We start from the raw sequence: 22794 nt of genomic DNA, 5'->3' as shown, positions 1-22794 counted from the left end.
TAGTTAGTTAGTTACTTGGTTTGTTAGTTATTTATTGGAAATCATGGCTAAAAGATGAATATAGGAAAATATACGTAAATGCCAGTTATAATATTGCCTTCATTTCGTAACAGCATGTTTTATTTAATTATTTGTTTATTTATCTATGTTATTTATCTAATTACTTATTTATTTCTTTATTCATATATTGGCCAGCATTACTAAAAGATGAACACAGGAATATGTAATAATGCAATGTAGGAAAATGTAAAAAAAATATCAATTATATATCCCTTCATATCGTAGCTTTGCATGCCTTGTTGTTGATACCAGCTTAATCTTGACAGCTGACAAATGAGAGAGAGAGAGAGAGAGAGAGAGAGAGAGAGAGAGAGAGATTAGGCGAGATAAAGATAGAGAGAGAAAGAAATTATGAGGAGAACGACTTAAAACCAAGTCAAGTGAGAGATAGGGGCCAAGAGAGAGAGAGAGAGAGAGAGAGAGAGAGCTGAAGTGTCTGAGAAAAAGAATGATGATGATGATTTCGAGTAGCAGAGTGAGGGGAGTAGGAGTGTAGGACCCCTTTGATGGGTCATACACGAACCTCCTCTTCCACATCCCCTCTTCTTCTTCTTCTTCTTCTTCTTCTTCTTTGTCTTCATCTCCTCCTCCTCGAGTCCCTTTCCTTCTCTCCTTTCCCCTTTATTCTACTGCTCCTTCGTTCTCTGCACCTCACCCTTTTATCTTTCCTTCTTAAGCCTCTACACATTTCTAATTCTTCTTCTCCACTTGTGTCATTCTCGATTTTTCTGCATTTCAGTTTCTCGTCTCCTCCTCCTCCTCCTCCTCCTCCTCCTCCTCCTCCTCCTCCTCTTTTTCTTCTTCTTCGTCTTCTTGAGTCCTTTTCCTCCTCTCCTTTCCCTTTATTCTACTGTTCCTTCGTTCACTGTGCCTTTCCCCTTTTATCCTTCCTTTGTTTCGTTTTCGTTTCGTCTTAAACTGAAGCAATTTTAGTAATTTCTTTTCCTTTTTGCGAATTTTATTTGCTAGTTCTCTTTCCATCCATTTTTTCTCGTTATTCCTCTCCCTATGATTCATTCCTCGCTACCTGCTTCTTACTGCGGTAAACTTTCGAGTATTGACAGAGAGAGAGAGAGAGAGAGAGAGAGAGAGAGAGATTGTTTGTGTAATCAAAATGTCCCCTTTGTGTAGGTACATTCTACAATATACGTTCAATTATTAACACACGCACAGAGAGAGAGAGAGAGAGAGAGAGAGAGAGAGAGAGTGTTTTTGTAATCAAAAAATCCCCTTAATTTTTTTTCACTTTCTCCTCGATCCTCACTAAGTTACATCCATCATCATTATTTTTCCAGGTCTTTACTTCTTATTCCTAATTTCTAACTTATCATCACCCTGCTTTTGATTCTCTCTATTTCACTTCAGATCGGCCTTCTCTAAGTCTCTTCAATGTTCTTCCTTTTCCATTTTTTCTCTCTCTCTCTTTTTTCATCCGTCTATCTCTCTATTCTCGTTCGAACCTGCCCCGTCAATCTGTCAGTCTCCGGAAAATGGTGAAAAAGAGGCACCTAAGTCCAATGGGAACCAGCTCTCTCTCTCTCTCTCTCTCTCTCTCTCTCTCTCTCTCCCCTATGCCTCTTCAGTTACTCCCCCTTCCACTTCCCTACCTACTTAATCTACTTCTCTCCTCTTTCTTCTCGTCTTTCTGACCTATTCCCTTTCAGATATATGGAAGATGCCTAGGGTGTCTGTTTCCGAGAGAAACAGACAGACAGACAGGCAGAGATTGTTTATGTAATTAAGAAGTTCTTATTGTATTAGTGTAGTCTACAGAATACTTTCAAGTATTAAGTAACACTGAGAGAGAGACAGACAGACAGACAGACAGAGAGAGAGAGAGAGAGAGAGAGAGAGAGAGAGAGAGAGAGAGAGAGGCGTGTTACAGAATACTTTCAAGTATTTAGTAACACTGAGAGAGAGAGAGAGAGAGGGATTATTGTTAATATGATCTAGAAATGAACTTCGTATAAGTATGCTCAAGTATTTTTAAGTATCTACAGATATTGGTTTGTATAAGTACGTAATGAGAGAGAGAGAGAGAGAGAGAGAGAGAGAGAAGCGAGAGATATTGTATATGATACAGAAATCACCTTCGTATAAAGTATTGCTCTAAGTATTTTTAAGAATAATCTCTAGAGAGTGCTTGTATAAGTACGTAATTTGAGAGAGAGAGAGAGAGAGAGAGAGAGAGAGAGAGATCATTGTTTATATGATCTAGAAATCACCTTCGTATAAGTATGCTCTAGTATTTTTAAGTATCTATAGAGAGTGCTTTGTATAAGTACGTAATGAGAGAGAGAGAGAGAGAGAGGAGAGAAGAGAGAGAGGAGAGAGAGAGAGAGAGAGAGAGAGAGAGAGAGAGAGCTGACCAAAAATATCTTTTAAGACATTAGGAAAAAATATATCAATCTATAAGGTCAAGGATTGCTCTGTCATTATCTTATCATTTATCACCCCATTCTCTCTCTCTCTCTCTCTCTCTCTCTCTCTCTCTCTCTCTCTCTCTCTATCTATCTATCTATCTATCTATCTCTATCTCTCTTAGAAGCCTCCTTTATCGACTAGTAGTGGGGACAACCTGAGCCTTACTGTTGTTTACTTATTGAAAAATTAATGAGACTTCCGACTCTGTCTCCACCTCCTCCTCCTCCTCCTCCTCCTCCTCCTCCTCCTCTTCTTCTTCTTGTCGTTAAAGAGGAACGAACGCTTTCACATTTCCTAGCATTAAGAGGCCATAGCTGGGATCAGAGAGGTTGAGCAAAGTAGTCACAGTATATAAGAATAAACAATTAAATAAGCAAATAAATAAATAAACTTTGATCTATTAATTAATCAACTATTTCAAGTAACGGTTATCAAGTAATAAGTCGATAAACAAATAATAAGGAAAATAAGTAAAGAAACAAATCACCTATTAATTAATTGATTTATTAATCTAATTTAATTAATTAATGTATTGATTACTTAATTTATAATTATTTGATTAAATAATGACTTTATTGAACGCATAAATAAATAAATTAATTAATTAAAAAAGAAGATTTAAAAATACTAATTTATTTATTTATTAATAATTATTAATTAATGCATTTATTTATTTATTTATTTATTTATTTGTAATTACCTATTTTAATTAAATATTTAGTGCATTAATTAATTTGATATTTAATAATTTATTTGATTAATGTATTAATTAATCACATTAATAATTAATTTAAATATAAAATGAATGAATGAACGAAGGAATCATTCAATTAATTAACTAAAGAAAGAACAAAGAAAGAACTGTGAGTAAAACTGAAATGTGCAAAAGAGATATTTACAAATTCAACATTCCAGTACACTTACACAGCGATAACCAACATTATTATTATTATTATTATTATTATTATTATTATTATTATTATTATTATTATTATTATTATTATTATTATTATTATTTGCAGAGGAATGGCACAGCATCTCAGATCGCTGGACCTTAGTGACAACTTATTAGCCAAAGTACCCAAAGATGCCCTAAAGCCCTTGAAGACTTTGGAATGGTTAAGCCTTAGCGGGTAAGTGATGGCATATATATATATATATATATATATATAAATATATAGATATATATATAATTATAATATATATATATATAATATATATATATTATATATATAGATATAGATATATATATATATATATATATATATATATATGATAGATAGATAGATGTGTATATAGTATTATCTCTCTATCTATTTATATATAAATATTATATATAGATTATATCTATATTATACTATATATATATATATATATATAATATTATATATATATATAATATATTATATATATCTATATCTAATATATATAATATATATAGATATTATATCTATATATATGACATATATGTGTGTGTATATATATAGATATATATATATATATATATATATATATATATATATATATATATATATATATAAAATATATATATATATATATATATATATATATATATTGTGATGTAATGTTGCATATAGCTTGAAAGGTAATTTTTTTTTCAAGTGAGGAGTCCACTACTCACTTCCTCTGCTTCTTCTTTCTTTGACCTTTGCATTAGATTTCCACAGTTTTTCATATTTTGCCAATATTTCTCTATCAAATTATGAGCACTAGCTCCTAATGTTTTCTCAATCATATTATGAACACAAGATCCTAAAGTTTTCTCAATCATATGAGCGCAACCTCCTAATGTTTTCTCAATCATATGAGCACAACCTCCTAATGTTTTCTCAATCATATTATGAGTACAAGCTCCTAATGTTTCCTCAATCACATTATGAACACAAGTTCTTCATGTCAGTGAATATTTGATGGCCACTTCTTTTCCGCAGGAACCAAATAGTCGACCTCGTCAGGGAGGACTGGGTACCGCAGAGGGAGACACTGATATCCGTCTACCTGGGTAATAACGACATCGACAAGGTGCCCCAGAACGTCTTTGCCGACTGGGACAGGTTGGTGTGGTTGGACCTTAAGAAGAACAATATTCTGTTCCTCCCTCCGAACTCCCTGGCCAGGACCATACGAACTCTTGACTTGAACCACAACCTCCTCACTGATTTCCCGAAGGAAGCCGTGAGCAACATCGAGCACCTCTCCTGGCTCTTCCTGAGAGGCAACCTCATCGACAGACTGCCGGACACAGGATTCCCCGCACCCAAGATGCTCGACCAGCTGGATTTCGGCGAGAATTTCATTCAGTTCATCCCGACCAATCTCTTCAACAATTCTCTGACAGCTAGAGATTTGTACTTGGATTTCAACCTCCTGACTGAAATCACAGATGAAGCATTCAAGGGCGTCAACCCGGGTCGTCTCTTCCTGACAGCGAACAACATCTGCAACATCACGGACCATGCCTTCCTGGGAGGCCCCGAGCACTCCCTCATCCTCATTAACATAGAAAAAAACCGTCTGGAGGGAATACCAAAGGCCTTCTCCTACTTGCAGAAGCTTCGGTTCTTCCACATCCACGACAACAGAATAGCTAAGATCCATGACGACGCCTTCAGGAACATCTGTGATACCCTTGGATCGCTTGGGTTGTCTGGAAATCAGCTCAAAGCAGTGCCAAGAGATGCCTTGGAAAATTGCACAAATATATTTCACTTGAACATAGGCTACAATCAAATAACGGAAATAAGCGAAGAGGATTTCGAAACTTGGGGTGACAGTTTAAGCACCTTGATACTTAGAGGCAACAAGCTGTACAGTATTCCGCCTCATGTGTTCAGATATACACCTAAACTACATGAACTCAGCCTCTCTTTCAACCGAATTGTTGATATCACGCCTGAATCCTTCATCGATGTCTTAGACACGCTAGAAATTCTTGAGATCAGTTTTGGCTTCTACAGAGATGAATTTCCAGAGACCATACTGAAGCCCTTGACTTCACTTACCTGGATTGCTCTAGACAATAACAATATTAGAACCATATCAGAAACGGCTCTTTATTCTTTTGGTAAGCTTCGCTACTTTAACATGGAGTCGAACCGTCTCACTTACATTCCAAAAACACTGTTCCATCAGAATGTACATAAAGAGCTTATAGACATCAGAATTGGCCTCAACTTTATAGAACGGCTAGAATATGAAACCTTTCATAATTTAGATAAGCTTAGGACTATTGTGCTCACAGGTAACAGAATAAGAACTGTCCACAATGAAGCTTTCAAATTCTTACCTAAACTTAAGACTGTACTGTTAGCCAACAACTTCATTGACAAAATAGAGCCCAGAGCTTTCTGCGACTTGCCCAGTCTAATGGAGCTTCAGCTGCAGCACAATAAATTGAAGGAGTTGAACTTGCTCTCGTTCTACAATGTCACAAGCAACTCGAGTCTCCTCTCCCTGAACATATCTTTCAATGAGATTGCAGAACTAGGCGTATCATCTGGAATCCCTCCACAAGTCAAAACCCTTGACGCCAGCCATAACAAATTAATAGAAGTGCCTATTAACTTTTTACAAGCCTTGAAGTTTAACCTGGAAAGCCTCAACCTGGGATACAATCTCATCAAGAAACTCGACAGCAGTGCCTTCGGAGATATCACCCAGCTACAAATGCTAATCCTTGAACACAATGGCATTGAGAAAATACGTCCAAGAGCATTCTCACCTCTGAGCAAAGTACAAGTCCTGGATTTGAATCACAATCATCTTGTCAACCTGCCACCAGAATGCTTTAGTGATACCACTACCTTGAGAATTCTCGATTTGTCTTACAACCACCTCCGTTCCTTGCCTAACTCGGTGTTCCGTGGAACCATGCTAGAAACACTTCGGTTGTCTCACAACGAGTTTGTCTCGATGCCCACAGCTGGCTTTGCTGAAGTTGAGAATACTCTGCACTACCTAGATGTCTCCCACAACCATCTGGAGCACCTAGACAGCACCATGTTCTACAGCTTTCCCAAGCTCTTCGAACTGAACCTAGCCAACAACCGCTTGTCGATCCTCCCTGATAACGTCTTCGTTAGCTTGACCAACCTCATAAGCCTAGACCTAAGCGGTAACCCCGTCCGCGCCAACTTCAAGGAGTTGTTCCACTACACTCAAAACGTCCAGACACTCAATTTGGCTAACATTGGCTTCTCGTCGTCCCCTAACATACCCTTGCCGAATCTAGTGACCTTGAATTTGTCGTCAAATTCCATATCGGAGATTGAGGTTCAGTCGATCGAGACTCTACACGAGCTGCGTTCTCTGGATCTGTCGCACAACAAGCTGACACAGGTCAGGTCGCGCCTGTGGACTCGCATGCCTCATCTCAAGTACCTAGATTTGTCCTTCAATCCCATGCGAGTAAGTAGATCCATTCTTGGTCTTTGTGATTCTGCATGAATAACTACGTACAACTTGACTGTTTTTTTGTTTTTGTTTTTTGACTGCTGCTTGCTGTGGACAAGTTCATTTCTTGCTTGTTATAAATTTATTGAATATTAAAAACATGTATAAGCTCCTGCCAGATGCTAATTTTAAAAGATGGAAAAGGGTACATCTTCAATTTTGAGCTGAATTTCACTATAGTGTAAGTAAGCGTTTAGCTATTAATTAATTATGGCAAGAGGAATTATAAAAAATCAATGTAGTAACTTTATGATTTACCACACAGTTCACAACTAATATAGTTACGAGTAGTTTCATCAAAATAACAGAGGAATTTAAAAACTAGTTAATCCAACAATTACATTATTTTGTCCATTACAATTTGGTGAAATTGCAAACGTGAAACCTAAAACCACTGAAAACACTGACATTGAACTCAAGCTATGATACCCACGAAGTACAGTTCCATCCTCTCACTCACTCTCCAGTCACTGACCAAGGACAGTTTTGGAGGAGCTTCGAGGATTGAGACTCTCGTCCTGAGGAACCTCGACGACATTACCAGATTCGATTACGACGCCCTCTCTCACATGACCTTCCTGAGGGAGCTCTACATGAACACATTCCCCAGCATTGAAAAGTACAGGTGGGTATTTCTTCATAATTCTGAGAAACATTTCTTCCTCAGCTCTGAAAAGTATAGGTGGGCATTTCTTCATAATTCTGGGAAATATTTCTTTAGTAAGGAAAAACTCTCTCTCGCGAGAGTATATATAATGTTGTAAAGGGTCCACAATAATACAAAGTGTTAAGAGTTCATGTATAATTTTTAAGACTTTACAGAAAGCTTTCGAACCCTTCCCTGGGTTCCGTGTATAATTTTTAGGACTTTACAGAAAGCTTTCGAACCCTTACCTGGTTCATGGTTCGAAAGCTTTCTGTAAAGTCTTAAAAATTATACACGGACTCTTAACACTTTGTATTATTGTGGACCCTTTACAACAAAATATTTCTTTCTTGGCAATAAACGATATAGTAGGTGAGTTTCTCCAGTATCTTGGGATATATTTCTTTCTCAGCACTAAATGATATAGGTGGGTATCTCCAGTATCATGGGAAATATTTCTTTCTCGCCATTGAAAAGCATAGATGGGTGGGTATCTCTTTAAATTTTGAGAAATATCCCATCCCCAGAACTGAAGAAAAGTTTTGGTGGGTATTTATTCATCCAGTTGGGAAAGCTTTCCCCCACCAACAAAGTATACATGAATATAATAAATAATTTGGAAAAATTCCTTCAAATTAATTCAATGTGAGAGGTGCATTTCTTATTGTTTATTTATGGTAGATATCTATTGATTGATATATTTTTGGGATTATGGAAAAAATCTAAATTCTCGCTTATTTTACTTGTGATTTTATCACGTTGTTCCTCGTTCCAAGCCTTGGTTTTTGCATACAATATTATATATATCTACCAATCTCTTCTCCCTCTCACTCTCCCTTTACCTCTCCGAGAGAGAGAGAGAGAGAGAGGGAGAGAGAGCATGAAACGTTTATTGTTTGCCTCGAGGAATATTAAAGTTTCGTAATTTCTTCCCGAGTTCTTTTAATTTGTTAATTCTCAGTGGGGACATTCATCACCTTTCTTCACGAGAGGCACCTGAAGAAAAATTTCATGATTTATTCTCTTTAAGTATTTCAACATTTTACCTTAATATTCTACAACTTCGTTTTTGGTCGATTACAATTTGGTTCCCCCCACCCCCATTCTCTCTCTCTCTCTCTCTCTCTCTCTCTCTCTCTCTCTCTCTCTCTCTCTCTCTCTCTCTCTCTCTGCATGTTATGCAACGATCAAATAGCAATTCTATTGGCAAAATGTAACGCAAAAATGGGAATGTTGTTACGGCACTTGAAAACAAGAAAAGCTGAGCACATGATTATGCTTTATAAAACATATGTTCGTAGTCCACTTGAATATTGCAATATGATGTGGTACCCACACTATCAAAAGGATATTGCACAAATAGAGAGTGTGCAAAGGTCCTTTACAGCTAGAATAGAAGAAGTTAAGGACCTTGACTACTGGGAAAGACTACAATCCTTAAAATTATATAGTCTAGAAAGGAGAAGAGAACGCTACATGATAATTCAGGCATGGAAACAGATACAAGGAATAGCTGAAAACATCATGGAGCTAAAAATATCAGAAAGAGCAAGCAGAGGTAGATTAATAGTGCCAAAAACTATACCAGGAAAAATAAGGAAAGCACACAGGATATTAATCCACTACGCACCAGCATCGATAATGCAGCGTCTATTCAATGCGTTGCCAGCTCATCTGAGGAATATAACAGGACTGAGCGTAGATGTGTTTAAGAATAAGCTCGACAAATATCTAAACTGCATCCCAGACCATCCAAGATTGGAAGATGCAAAATATACCGGAAGATGTACTAGCAACTCTCTGGTAGACATTAGAGGTGCCTCACACTGAAGGACCTGGGGCAACCCGAACAAGATGTAAGGTCTGTAAGGTAAGGTCTGTAAGGTCTCTTCTTCTCTCTCTCTCTCTCTCTCTCTCTCTCTCTCTTTCTTTCTCAAGATTATTCAGGGACCATAAATCTAAAGGCACCATTCTCGAAAATGATACTCCAATTTCAATCAAAATCAAAACACTTGGTGCCAATGTGGAGGCCAACTTCTATCCCCATAAATCTACAGGTAAATTTTCAACCTCTCAAATAATACTGCCTAAATCAAAACGTTCTTTGCATTGACCCTCCACCACCCCTTTTCCAGATTCCGCGTCGGCCACTTATTGGCCACAGTTCACACACTACAGAAGCTTCACCTGGAGGTCCGAGAAGAGTCCCTGACCGACCAAATCATGGGGGCCTTCGGTCCCAAGCTGAAGGAACTCCACATCACGGGACAAAACCTGAAGGACATCGATTCCAAGACGTTCAGGGGATTCCAAAACAGACATATGCTGCAGCTGTCCATCACGGTAATGAGAGATATAGTTCCGAGATTCAGCCCCATTGTGTCATTGTGTTACTGTGGGGAAGTTCTCGTGTTACAAGTTGATATTCTGGTTAATGGTTCCGTATCATAAATTAAGTTTGAAAGGATACAATTCCATTGTATGATTGTTGTTTTCATTTTACACTTGAACATTATAGTTAATGATGGCTCATTATAATGTCTTGTTAACATGGCTAGCTCGTGATGAAATCACCTGATTGAAGAAATACAATGCCATTGTATCACTGTGGGTATTCTTGTGTCACAATTTAACAATGGGGTTTCTAATTGTTTGTCGTAGTTCCTTGTTAAGATGACAATTTCTCAACCAAACGATCTTGCACGAAAGAAGTATGTCTCGAGTGGTGCTTCTATTTTCTAATCCACTTCAAATAATAGTGTTTCAGAAACCAATGAGACATGTCAGTTTTCTTGAATATTTTTGAGAATAACGAAGAAACAACATTTACACAACGTAAAAATAAGGCATCGGAAATAACCTCGTTAAATTATTCACTAGATACATAAGAAGTCAAGAATCAACACTGGACTTTGTATGGAATGCTGTATTGAGCAAACAATATGGGAAAATGCCATTTATAAAAAAATTATTCTTTTTTTGTTCTATTGAAAGCTTTCCAAATAGATTAACTTTCCATTTAGTTTGAACTGTATCTCTAAAATAAGCTTACTTTCGTTGATGCAGATGATCTTTAAAGGGTAACGTTTATGTTAGTATGAGGTTTATGTTAGCATAAATGTTGGGTTCCAATGTCAATTATTGTGATGTTAATCATATAATTCGTGCTTGCATAATGATATACAAATAATGTGACAGGATCACTCCATCTAAATGCTAATTCAATTTTCACTTTAATTTGGCATTTATTCTATATGTAACTGGAGGTTATTTTTCAACAAATTATTTTAGGAAGTTGAATGTTTCAAAAGAGATATAATTATGAATACCATTTATGAGAATGATGATTTTATTATTACTTTCTTAAATTCCTGACCATTATGTGTTCAATTTTTTATATATATATTTAGCCTCCCTTTTTAAATACTTATTTAGGAATCGGCTCCTTTCCAAGACCTGAAGACGAATGCCCTTATTCCAAACTCCAGTTGTTTTGTGTTTCAGATTTGTTTTCATATTTTAGCCTCAATTTTTACATTCCCATTTAGGAATTAGTTCTTTCCCAAGGCCTCAAATTGAACTCCACATATTCGTAGCCAACAGGTTTCTTTTTATGAAATCAAATTTAAGTTTTCTAAAAACTATCTTAGCCTCAAATTCTAAATCCCAATTAAAAATCTGCTCCTTTCTAAGACCTGAAATTGAATTTCACATATTCCTAACCAACAGTTCTTCATTAAATCAAATTTAAGTCTCTAAAGACATATCTTGGCCTCAAATTCTAAATCCCAATTAGGAATTTGTTCCTTTCTAAGACCTGAAATTGAATTCCACTTACTCCTAACCAACAGTTTTTTTATTAAATGAAATTTAAATCTTCTAAAGAAATATTTTAGCCCCAAATTCTAAATCCCAATTAGGAATCTGTTCCTTTGTAAGACCTGAGATTGGATTCCACATATTCCTAACCAATATTTTTTCATTAAATAAAATTTAAGTCTTCTAAAGACAGATTTTAGCTCCAAATTCTAAATCCCAATTAGGAATCTGTTCCTTTGTAAGACCTGAGATTGGATTCCACATATTCCTAACCAATATTTTTTCATTAAATAAAATTTAAGTCTTCTAAAGACAGATTTTAGCTCCAAATTCTAAATCCCAATTAGGAATCTGTTTCTTACGAAGGCCTTAAATTGAATTCCACGTATTCCTAGCCAACAATTTTTTACCAAATCAAATTTAAGTCTCTAAAGACATATCTCAGCCTCAAATTCTAAATCCCAGTTAGGAATCTGTTCCTTTCTAAGTCCTGAAATTGAATTCCACATATTCCTAACCAACAGTTTTTTTTATTCAATAAAATCTAAGTCTTCTAAATACATATCTTAGCCTCAAATTCTGAATTCCAATTAAGAATCTGTTTCTTTCCAAGACCTGAAATTGAATTCCACGAATACTTAACCAACAGTTTTTTTTAAATAAATTCAAGTCTTTTAAAGACATATCTTAGCCTCAAATTCTGAATCCGAATTAGGAATTGGTTCCTTTCTAAGACATGAAATTTTTTACCAAATCAAATTGAAGTCTCTAAAGCCATATTTTAACCTCAAAATCTAAATCCGAATTAGGAATATGTTCCTTTCTAAGAGCTGAAATTAAATTCCACATATTCCAAACCAACAGTTTTTTTTATTTTTTATAAAATCAAAATTTAAGTCTTCTAAGGAATCGATCCCATCCCAAGGCCTTAAACTGACAGTCATCCCTCCTCTCCCCAAAGGACACGTCCGTCACGTCCTTACCAGATGGCCTCCTGACCCACGTGTCGGACGTCGCCTTCCTGTCCCTGGACTTACGAAGGAATAAGCTGAAGTTCCTGAACCCTCACGTTCTGTACCAGAACGGCTCCGACTGGGAGAGCAAAGGAACGCTCTTCGTCCGAGGTAAGATGGCGGAGCTGACAGGCACCTTTTCCCTTTTCCAGTTCCTGTTCTTAACCCTTTGATTTCTCTTTGTTCTTTGCCCTTTTTTTACCTCTTTCATTTCCACCTCTCTCTCTCTCCTCTCTCTCTCTCTCTCTCTCCATCGCAAGACAACTGACTTCTGTCATTATAACTCTGAAATACACACACAACTAAACTTTCTCTCTCTCTCTCTCTCTCTCTCTCTCTCTCTCTCTCAAAAGAAAAAAACTCCTCTCTTCTCCCCTTCTCCCCTATTTTATCCAACTTTTCCCACTTGATCCTTCTCCCCAACTGGCGCCCCCCACCCCCCCACCGCGCCCCCTCCTATGGGGGTCTCTCCAGAGCAGAGAAGGGGCTGATTATCAACAAGACCCAGTTGTCTCATTATCTCTCTCTCTCCACTTTGATCTCATTAAGGGGCGTCTGAATCTCTCTAACGAGATCGTTTTGTGATTTTTTTTTTCGTCTCGTTCTTGTTCCCGAGATCTCCCAGAAGTTGAGAAACGATAGATTTTTTGTCATAACGGCGTTAGTTTTCTGTTATACATGATTTTGTGTATGTATGTAGATGTATATATCCAATGTAGCACGAAGGAAAACTTACTACTTGAGAATATTCTTAAATCCACTTGGAACACGTACTTTCGTAGTATAAATGTAGAATATACTACGAAAGTACTTGTTCCAAATCCTTGTTTCACTTACCATTGTACCGTGCATTTAAGGATATGTATATATATATATATATATATATATATATATATATATATATATATATATATATATATATATATATATACATACACTTACATACTCTCAAGTTTAGCCTTAAATAAAATATAAAGTATATAGATGCTACCTCCTTATTCTGATGGAAATTCAAATTTAACTATATTTTTTGCATTTAAGGATTTATATATATATTTTACATATTCTCAAATTTAGCCTTAAATAACATACAAAATAAATAGATGCTACCTCCTTGTCCTAATGGAAATTCAAATTTAACTTTAGGGTTAAATGATTAATCTATTTTTTAATGAGTATCACATAAATAGATTTAATTAATAAATCGTACAACAAGTGAACGCCAATGTAGAATAAAGTTAAATTTAAATTTCCATCAAAACAAGGAGGTAGCATCTATATTCTTTATATTTTATTTAAGGGTAAACTTGAGAGCATGTAAGTATATATATATAAATATCCTTAATAAGCAAATGTAAAAAGTGTAAGTAAATAACCAAAATACAAGAATTTTATCAGGTTGGTAATGTAAGACGGAAACAATTTATAAAATAAGAGTGTTAAGGATATTCGAACAATGAAATTGCATCAATGTAAACAAATGTGGAATGACACCACTTACGTTAAAAGGTAAGTTTCTTCTTTGCTTCCCTCATATTACCAAATAACCTGCCCCCATCTCTCTCTCTCTCTCTCTCTCTCTCTCTCTCTCTCTCTCTCTCTCTCTCGCGGGTGACAAATTGCTTATTAACTTCATTGGGAACCAATTCCACGTGAGTGTGTGTAACATGATTCTCGATTGTGTACACAAAGCCCCTGGCCAACTGCAAACATTTACAGACTTGCTAAGGGCGTAGGTCTTTCTTCTGATTACAATCGAGGCTTTTCATTTCTTTTTTTTTTATTATTTGAGCATCTGTTGCCGCTACCTCTCTCTCTCTCTCTCTCTCTCTCTCTCTCTCTCTCTCTCTCTCTCTCTCTCTATTTATTTTTAATTACGTTTGTATGTCCGTACGTAACCGTGGATATGTTTCTCCATTTCTGGACTCATGCTACTACTACTACCATTATCATTTTTTTTTTTTTTTTTTTTTTTTTTGCTCGATCACAGTCTTCTAATTCGACTGGATGGTATATATAGTGTAGGGTTCCGGGTTTCACCCTGCCTCCTTAGGAGTCCATCACTCTTATGACTATGTGCGCCGTTTCTAGGATCACACTCTTCTGCATGAGTCCTGGAGCTACTTCAGCCTCTAGTTTTTCCAGATTCCTTTTCAGGGATCTTGGGATCGTGCCTAGTGTTCCTATGATTATGGGTACAATTTTCACTGGCTTATCCCATATCCTTCTTATTTTCATTTTCAGGTCTTGATACTTATCCATTTTTTCCCTCTCTTTCTCTTCAACTCTGGTGTCACATTGTATTGCGACATCAATGAGTGATACTTACTTCTTGATTTTGTCAATCAACGTCAGGTCTGGTCTATTTGCACGTATCGCCCTATCTGTTCTGATACCATAGTCCCAGAGGATCTTTCCCTGATCGTTTTCTATCACTCCCTCAGGTTGGTGCTCGTACCACTTATTACTGCAAGGTAGCTGATGTTTCTTGCTCAGGCTCCAGTGGAGGGCTTTTGCCACTGAATCATGCCTCTTTTTGTACTAATTGTGTAAAAGTGCCAGACATCGCTTCTATGGCGGTTTGATAATTTTTTTTTATTTTTTTTTATATAATAGTATAAAAAATAAAAAATTATTATTATTTTTTTTTTTTTTTTTTTTGTTTTTTTTTTTTTTTCTCTATCACAGTCCTCTAATTCGACTGGGTGGTATTTATAGTGTGGGGTTCCGGGTTCCGGTTGCATCCTGCCTCCTTAGGAGTCCATCACTTTTCTTACTATGTGCCGTTTCTATTATTATTATTATTATTATTATTATTATTATTATTATTATTATTATTATTACTGAAAAGGAGAATAGATTAGGTTCTCGATAGCTATCGTTTATGTATAAATATTCCCGATACATTTAAACTTACACCACTGTAGATTTCTTCACCATTATTATTATTATTATTATTATTATTATTATTATTATTAATTATTATACCCTCTGTCCTTTCACAGGTGGCATTGCCCTGGAGGGAAACGATTGGACCTGCGAGTGTTCCCTCGTTTGGCTTGGTCGTTGGCTCAGGAGATGGTTGCGAGAAACACTACAGATTCACACAGCGATGGTCAAGGGTGCCCAGGAGGTGAGGCAAGGGAAGAGGGGCAAACAGAAACTATTGAGAGGGTTATTTCGTCTGTTGGTTTTCTGTGAAAGAAAACGGCAGAGTTTTCTGTGAATGAAAACGATCGAGAGTTTTCTGTGAAAGAAAACGATCGAGAGTTTTCTGTGAAAGAAAACGACCGAGAGTTTTCTGTGAAAGAAAACGAGAGATCTGACGAGGTCTGTGAAAGAAAACGACGAGAGTTTTCTGTGCTGAGTTTTCTGTGAAAGAAAACGACTGAGAGTTTTCTGTGAAAGAAAACGAGTGAGAGGGCTGTTTGTCTATTGGTTATCTGTGAAAGAAAACGATTGAGAGTTTTTTATGAAAGAAAACTATTGAGATGGCTATTTGTCTGTCAATTTTCTGTAAAAGAAATCTATTGATATGGCTATTTGTCTGCTAGTTTTTTGTGAAAGAAAACTATTGAGATGGCTAATTGACTGTTAGTTTTCTCTGAAAGAGAACTTGAGATGGGTATTTGACTGTTAGTTTTCTATGGAAGAAAATGACTGAGATGACTATTTCTGTTAGTTTACTGTAAAAGAAAACTACTTATATGGTAATTTGTCTGTCAGTTTACTATTGAGATGGCTATTTGTCTGTTAGTTTTCTGTAAAAGAAAACTACTGGAGTGGTTATTTGTCTGTTAGTTTTCTGTAAAAGAAATCTATTGAGATGGCTATTTGCTGTCCGTCCACACTTTTCTGTCTGCCCCCAGATCTTTAAAAAAAAATTACTGGGTGCAAGATCAAACATACCCAATTGCATCCCTCTAGCCTGGGTATATTTGATGATTATTTAAAGTTAAAGTGGGCCTTGATCGTGCGTCTCGCACCAATACACAGGCCACCACCGGGCCGTGGAGGATAGTTTCAGAGTTTCATACAGCATTATACGCTGTACAGAAAACTCGGTATTTTTTGCTGGTTTGTTTTGTCTCTTATGATTCTGATTATTGGATCTAATAGGAAACTGGCTGCTAAGTCAATTATTTTGCTGTTGCATCATAGTCAGAAGATATCGAGAATGATTATGTCTAGTACACTAATGGCTTTTGAATTATCTTTGAAAGTGTGCGTTCGTTGAACGGGGACAGTGTTTCTTGTAAATTTGTTTATTCACGCGCGCAAGCTCACTCACAAGCACACATACGCGCGTACGCATACAGCAAAATAAACGTCTGCTCACATACACTATGTTTTACCAGTCACATTGTTGCTTTAAAAATGCATCTCTGCATCGGATATCAACACAAAGTTCATGATAATTGTGAAAACATTTGCTGGACTTTGTTTGTTTCATCTGTCCTTACAATGTGATTACACCCTCCAGTTGTGGCCGGGATCTCGAAGCTAAAATCTTTGCCTACAACAAGCCGGTGATAATTAGCTCTGGCAAGCTCTGAGCCAACTTTAATTATACAATAATTGATCAGGGCAAAGTTTGTTCCAACTTACCGTCAGCGATAATTAGTCGGCCCAGGAGTTAATTTCCGTTGTGGGTTTACTATGGGCGAGTCGTTAGGAATTATAAACAATGGCTGAGATATATTCAATCCTTCTGGTGGTCTCAGTTCGTGAATTTTGATGTTTTTATTCTGCCATGATGATTATCCAATGTATGACTTCATTATTTTAGTTGTGAATATTTCTAGCTACCTTCTTTGGAAAAAAGCATACTTTATCAAATTAAGTTTATTGAACGATTCTTTATTGTGAGTTAACCTCCTTTATATGAGGTATATGGCACTATAGGATTTTAGCTAGAATTGAATATGATAATATAATTAATTCTCTCTCTCTCTCTCTCTCTCTCTCTCTCTCTCTCTCTCACACACACACACCACACACACACAATACACAAATCTTTTCATACACAGTACATTTTCATTCCCTAATTCTCTCTCTCTCTCTCTCTCTCTCTCTCTCTCTCCTCTGCCTCTCACACAACAACACAACCACACCAACACACACACCGACACAAACCACACACCAAAAATTACACAAATTCCCTTTAAAACTACATTGCTGCTCTCTCTCTCTCCTCTCTCTCTCTCTCACACACACACACACACACAACACACACACACACACAAAATACACAAATCTTTTGAAACAGTACATCTCTCTCTCTCTCTCTCTCTCTCATACACAGCTCCTTTATCCTTTCATACACAGCCTATTTCTATCCCAATTATTTCTCTACCAAAAAATTTTTCCGTAAAAGTTAACTTTCTTCAAATAACCTTTCGTCATGTCTTCCCTCAAAACGCAGGTACAATCCAAAGTCCGCGCGGCCACCTGCTACGATCCCCGGAGGGGGCAGCACCTGCCCTTGCTGGAACTCCACTCGGAGGACCTCGGGTGCCACGCATCGGCCCTGAGCGACTCCGGGCTCGCGTCTTCGACGGCGACTCCGAAAGCCTTCATTCTGGGTCTGGCGGCGCTGGTGCTTTTGGCCCCGATGGTCGTCCAGCAACTGCTCGGGTCCTGATAGAAAGACGTTTATATATAAGAAAAAAAAAACCTCTGCCGAGATAATTTTTTGGTGTCTAAAGGAGAAGAAGAAGATGATGAGAAATGTTATTAAATGATTTTTTTTTTCAAAGAACTGTTCGTCATTAAATGGTTTATAAACAACTCTATATATATATAGGTTTAGGACGCTTCGCGAAGAAGTGTTGGCTGGAGTGAGATTTCGCGGCCTGGCCCTGTTCCTCCTAACGGGTGGTGAGAGAGAGATAGAAAGGGGGAGAGAGAGAGAGAAAAAGAGAGTTTCGATGAAAAAAAAAACGGTGCATAAGGCCTCACAATTTGGGAAGGAAGGATAATGTTTTATCTGTAGATACTGAAATATATATTATTTATATGATAATATATAAATACTCTTTTTCCCCTCTCGTTCCTTTAATTAAGGAGACTTGGAAATAAACAGCAATAAGAGATAAGGTGCACTTTATATTTTGTAATATCTCCAGCACAAATATGTTTAATAAGGAAAGTTCATTCGCTGGACTGCTGATGCAATGACGGACGAGTGAGCATCAAGATTGGAAAATAATAAAATAAATGAAAAAAAAAATACGGGTTCAAGCAATAGAATTGGAATGATCAAACCTCTGCATAGTGTGACCTCAGTTTAAAAAATAAAAAGGGATAAGAAATAAAATGTATGAGCCAATTGCAGTGGCGAGAGGTGAATTAAAATAGAAAATAAGAATAACACTTATCCTTCTGCTAAGTGCCACTAGATATAATATATACATATATATATATATATATATATATATATACATATATATATATATATATATATATATATATATATATATATATATATATATATATATATATATATATATATATATATATATATATATATATATAAATCGATGAACAACTTTTTCAAACCAGTTCCTTCCCAGTGCTTCTGAGACAGACTGTTATTGCTTGTAATTTCCGCTTGCAAAGAATATTATAATAGTTTGTACAAAACAAAAAACATTATGAGAATAAGCGAATGTGTCACCTGACCAGGAAGCGTCTCTTATCTTTGGAGACAAAATTTGATTCGCTGAAACAGAAACAAAAACAGTTAAAGAAAATCGACGCGTTAGAACGTGAGACAGACTGATGTTGGGTCTCCCCTTGACCTCAGGTTGGTGACCTGACCCGACATCAAGCTTCGACCAGAGTCGCAGGATTGAAAAGGTGATCATTGAATCACTCTAACTCGACTAAGAAGTGATGGTAATGACAGTGATAAAAAAAATAAGTGAGCTAAGAATCACAAGTGTAAAGGCCTAATACAACCACTTTCTTTAATCTGTGTGAAATCACTTTAAAAAAAAAAACCTAAGCTATCTCTCGTTCGTTGACACAAGTAGTAGTTTTTTTGTTGTTGTTGTTCCCGTTGTTGTTAAAGAAACAAGACTATCAGTGATTTTTTTTTCTTTTGACATTCGTAGAACATTTTTTTTTTCTTTTTGGCAAACTTTCTTTGTCGAGTAGGAATCGTGAAGGTAGAAGAGAAGAAAACATAACTTTCAAATCTTTTTGACCAATATCTGCACAACTTCCGTAGTTAGAAACGAATGTATACTTAGAGTTTCCTTTCATTTGTTTCGTTCCAGTTTCAGATGGGGCTGTTTCATCAAGATATTTTCGTAATTCCGTTTTATCTCTTTTTTTTAATACTAGGTTTTTTAGACGAAACCGTCTTAATGTCGAAATTATGCCAAGTTACAGAAAGCAGTTTGATTTTTTTTTTTTAAATGGTAAATTCACATCTTCTATTGGTAAACAATTCATGAGGGCAGAAGGGAATTCTCTATCACTATTCGTTTGAGCGACTTTTTATTTTATTTCTCGAAATTTCGCTGAAGACACGTAAAGTTTCTATACAGAAAGTAAATTTTTTTATAACATAAAATAAAAATTAAATATAAATCATGCATTGGCAAACAATTTGAGCGGGGTTAGGGGAAATCATCACTATTTTCGTTTTGAACGAATGTTTATTCTTATTTCTCTCAAAATTCGCTGAAGATACGTAGAGCGTTTCTATACTATTAGCGAGCACGTAAACCAAATGTACAGTTTCCGACAAGGAAAGATTTCATGACACTCTAGTAGGAAGCACATAACTCTATTTTTCATCTTTATAATTGTAACCGCTGGCGAATGTTTTGCCAAAACCTCCGTAGGAATAAATGACTTTTCAATTATCATTGATTCAAAAAAGCAAATAAAGAAAATACGAAACATATGTCGCTGACGAAGAAGATGAAATCGGTAATAAGGTTCTCGGAGACGTCACAGGAATTCGGGCATAAATATGCAATCTTAAAAAGGAAAATGATTATCTTTCAAAAACTATACGTGGGAAACGTATCCTTGGAAATATCTTCAAAAATAAAAAAACTCCAAAAAATAAACTCTCCACGAGATATAGATTTGATCTTCTTCTTCCGAAAGACTATAGTAGAAAAAAAAAAAATATATAAATTCTCCTGGCTGTAATTTGGGAATCAAGCTAACTGCCGCTGACTTCTTTTTTTAAATTAGATGAACCGCTTCACTTAACACTATTGGCATCTAAGAAGGAGCAATCAGTATCCTGTACTGGGTATCATTCTCTCTTTTTCTAGCAGCTTCTCGTACAATCATATATAATTTAAAAAAAAAAAGACGAACACAATATCATCTGTCACATTCAGGGAATCCGTGAATATCAAGGAGCTTATTTCACTCGTTAGTTAAGATGACGCAACGGCTATAATGAAAATGGACCTTGTTTTTGTATTTAAGTGAAGGTGACATCATTCTTAAAACACTTTATTTATAATGATCACTGTATTTTCTATCATTTCCTCTAATTCTTCAAGAGGCGTCGCCTCAGTTCTTGTTTTTTTTTTTCCAATTCTCTCCTTAAGTTTCTTTATTACTTGTTCTATTTCTATCTTTTCCTCTCATTTATTCACATTCCTTTTCTGTCTACGCCGATTCCTCCTTCTGTTTCCCGTCAGTCTAACTCTACCGTCTTTTTTCATATCGTCGCCTTCTTCCTTCCAAGCTTCATCCTTCCAAGCTTTCATCCTTCCAAGCTTATCCTTCAAGCTTATCCTTCTAAGCTTCACCCTCTGTTCATCCTTCCAACTTATCCTTCCAAGCTTCATCCTTCCAAGCTTCATCCTTCTAAGTCTTCAATTATCGTCGTTCCAAGCTTCATCCTTCCAAGCTTCATCCCTCTAAGCTTCATCCTTCTAAGCTTCATCCTTCTAAGCTTCATCCCTCTGAAGATCTCCCTCTAAGTTCATCTCTAAGCTAAGCTTCATCCTCTAAGCTCAATTCCTCAGCTTCATCCTTCTAAGCTTCATCCTTCTAAGCTTCATCCTTGCAATCTTCATCCCTCTGTGCTTCATCCCTCCAAGCTTCATCCTTCTAAGCTTCATCCTTCTAAGCTTCATCCCTCTAAGCTTCATCCTTCTAAGCTTGATCCTTCCAAGCTTCAACTTCCAAGCTTCATCCTTGCAATCTTCATCCCTCTGTGCTTCATCCCTCCAAGCTTCATCCCTTTAAGCTTCACCCTTCTAAGCTTCAATCCTCTGAGCTTCATCCTTCTAAGCTTCATCCTTCTAAGCTTCATCCCTCTGAGCTTCATCCCTCTAAGCTTCATCCCTCTAAGCTTCATCCTTCTAAGCTTCATCCCTCTGAGCTTCATCCTTCTAATCCTTCTAAGCTTTATCCCTCTAAGCTTCATCCTTCTAAGCTTCATCCCTCTGAGCTTCATCCTTCCAATCTTCATCCCTCTGAGCTTCATCCTTCCAAGCTTCATCCTTGGAAGATCCATCGTCCTGAGCTTCAGCCTTCCAAGTTTCATTCTGCTAAGCTTCATCCTTGACAGATCCATCCTTTAGAGCTTCATCCTCCCAAGCTTCATCCTTCTGAACGTCTTCCCTCTGAGTTTCATCTTTATGAGCTTCATCCTTGGAAGATCCATCTTTCTAAGCTTCATCCTTTCACACTTCATCCTTCTCAGCTTCATTCCTCTGAGTTTCATCCTGGTAAACTTCATCCTTATATTATTCTTCCTTGTAAGCTTCATCCTTCTTTCCAACCTTCACCTATTTATTTATATATATATATAGATATATATATATATATATATATATATATATATATATATATATATATGTCTCAGATAATTCAGCGGTTTAAAACAAAATTAGCTTTGCGGAAATGAAACGGAAATACAAAGTGAAATAAACTCCTATGAAATTATTGTTTTGTAATATACGTATATATATATATATATATATATATATATATATATATATATATATATATATATATACAAAACATTTTCGAATCTGTTCAAGCACACATTCTATAATTAACAACCGAAAAAAACTCCATACAAACGAAAATGACGTTAGCCATAAGAGAGAACCCAAGGCCATTTTTTCTACTTGCTTTCGAAAACAAAAAGAAATAAAAAAAAAAAATAAGCTTTAGCGACAGTAGAGTAAACCAGAATTACCTTAGACCTTAGAGGACTAATAACATAGTAGGAGGAATTCATATCACACACACACATACATACACAAACACACACACACTCGTAACCATTAAGGCTTCAAGCGTTTTATAAATACCGTTCGAGGGAGGATCGCGCGTGACCGGTCATTCCAAAGGTTCAAGCGAAGA

General features: G+C 36.3%; 1 protein-coding gene across 4 annotated transcripts in view; it reads left to right on the top strand.

Moving 5' to 3' along the window:
• The window catches only part of LOC135214493 (chaoptin-like), a 275141-nt gene extending 253956 nt beyond the window's left edge, over positions 1 to 21185 (top strand). For all 4 annotated transcript variants that reach the window (XM_064248862.1, XM_064248865.1, XM_064248864.1 and 1 more), the window contains exons 5-11: positions 3507 to 3617; positions 4437 to 6912; positions 7425 to 7582; positions 9739 to 9946; positions 12384 to 12546; positions 15441 to 15568; positions 17861 to 21185. In XM_064248862.1, the coding sequence (XP_064104932.1) occupies positions 3507 to 3617; positions 4437 to 6912; positions 7425 to 7582; positions 9739 to 9946; positions 12384 to 12546; positions 15441 to 15568; positions 17861 to 18079 (3463 nt within the window). In that variant the 3' untranslated portion in view covers positions 18080 to 21185. The remainder of the gene's footprint in view (positions 1 to 3506; positions 3618 to 4436; positions 6913 to 7424; positions 7583 to 9738; positions 9947 to 12383; positions 12547 to 15440; positions 15569 to 17860) is intronic.
• The last annotated feature ends 1609 nt before the right edge of the window (positions 21186 to 22794 follow it).

Source organism: Macrobrachium nipponense, chromosome 45, assembly GCF_015104395.2.
Source record: "Macrobrachium nipponense isolate FS-2020 chromosome 45, ASM1510439v2, whole genome shotgun sequence".
Classification (NCBI taxonomy): Eukaryota; Metazoa; Arthropoda; class Malacostraca; order Decapoda; family Palaemonidae; genus Macrobrachium; species Macrobrachium nipponense.
This window is presented reverse-complemented; position numbering and strand designations above follow the sequence as displayed.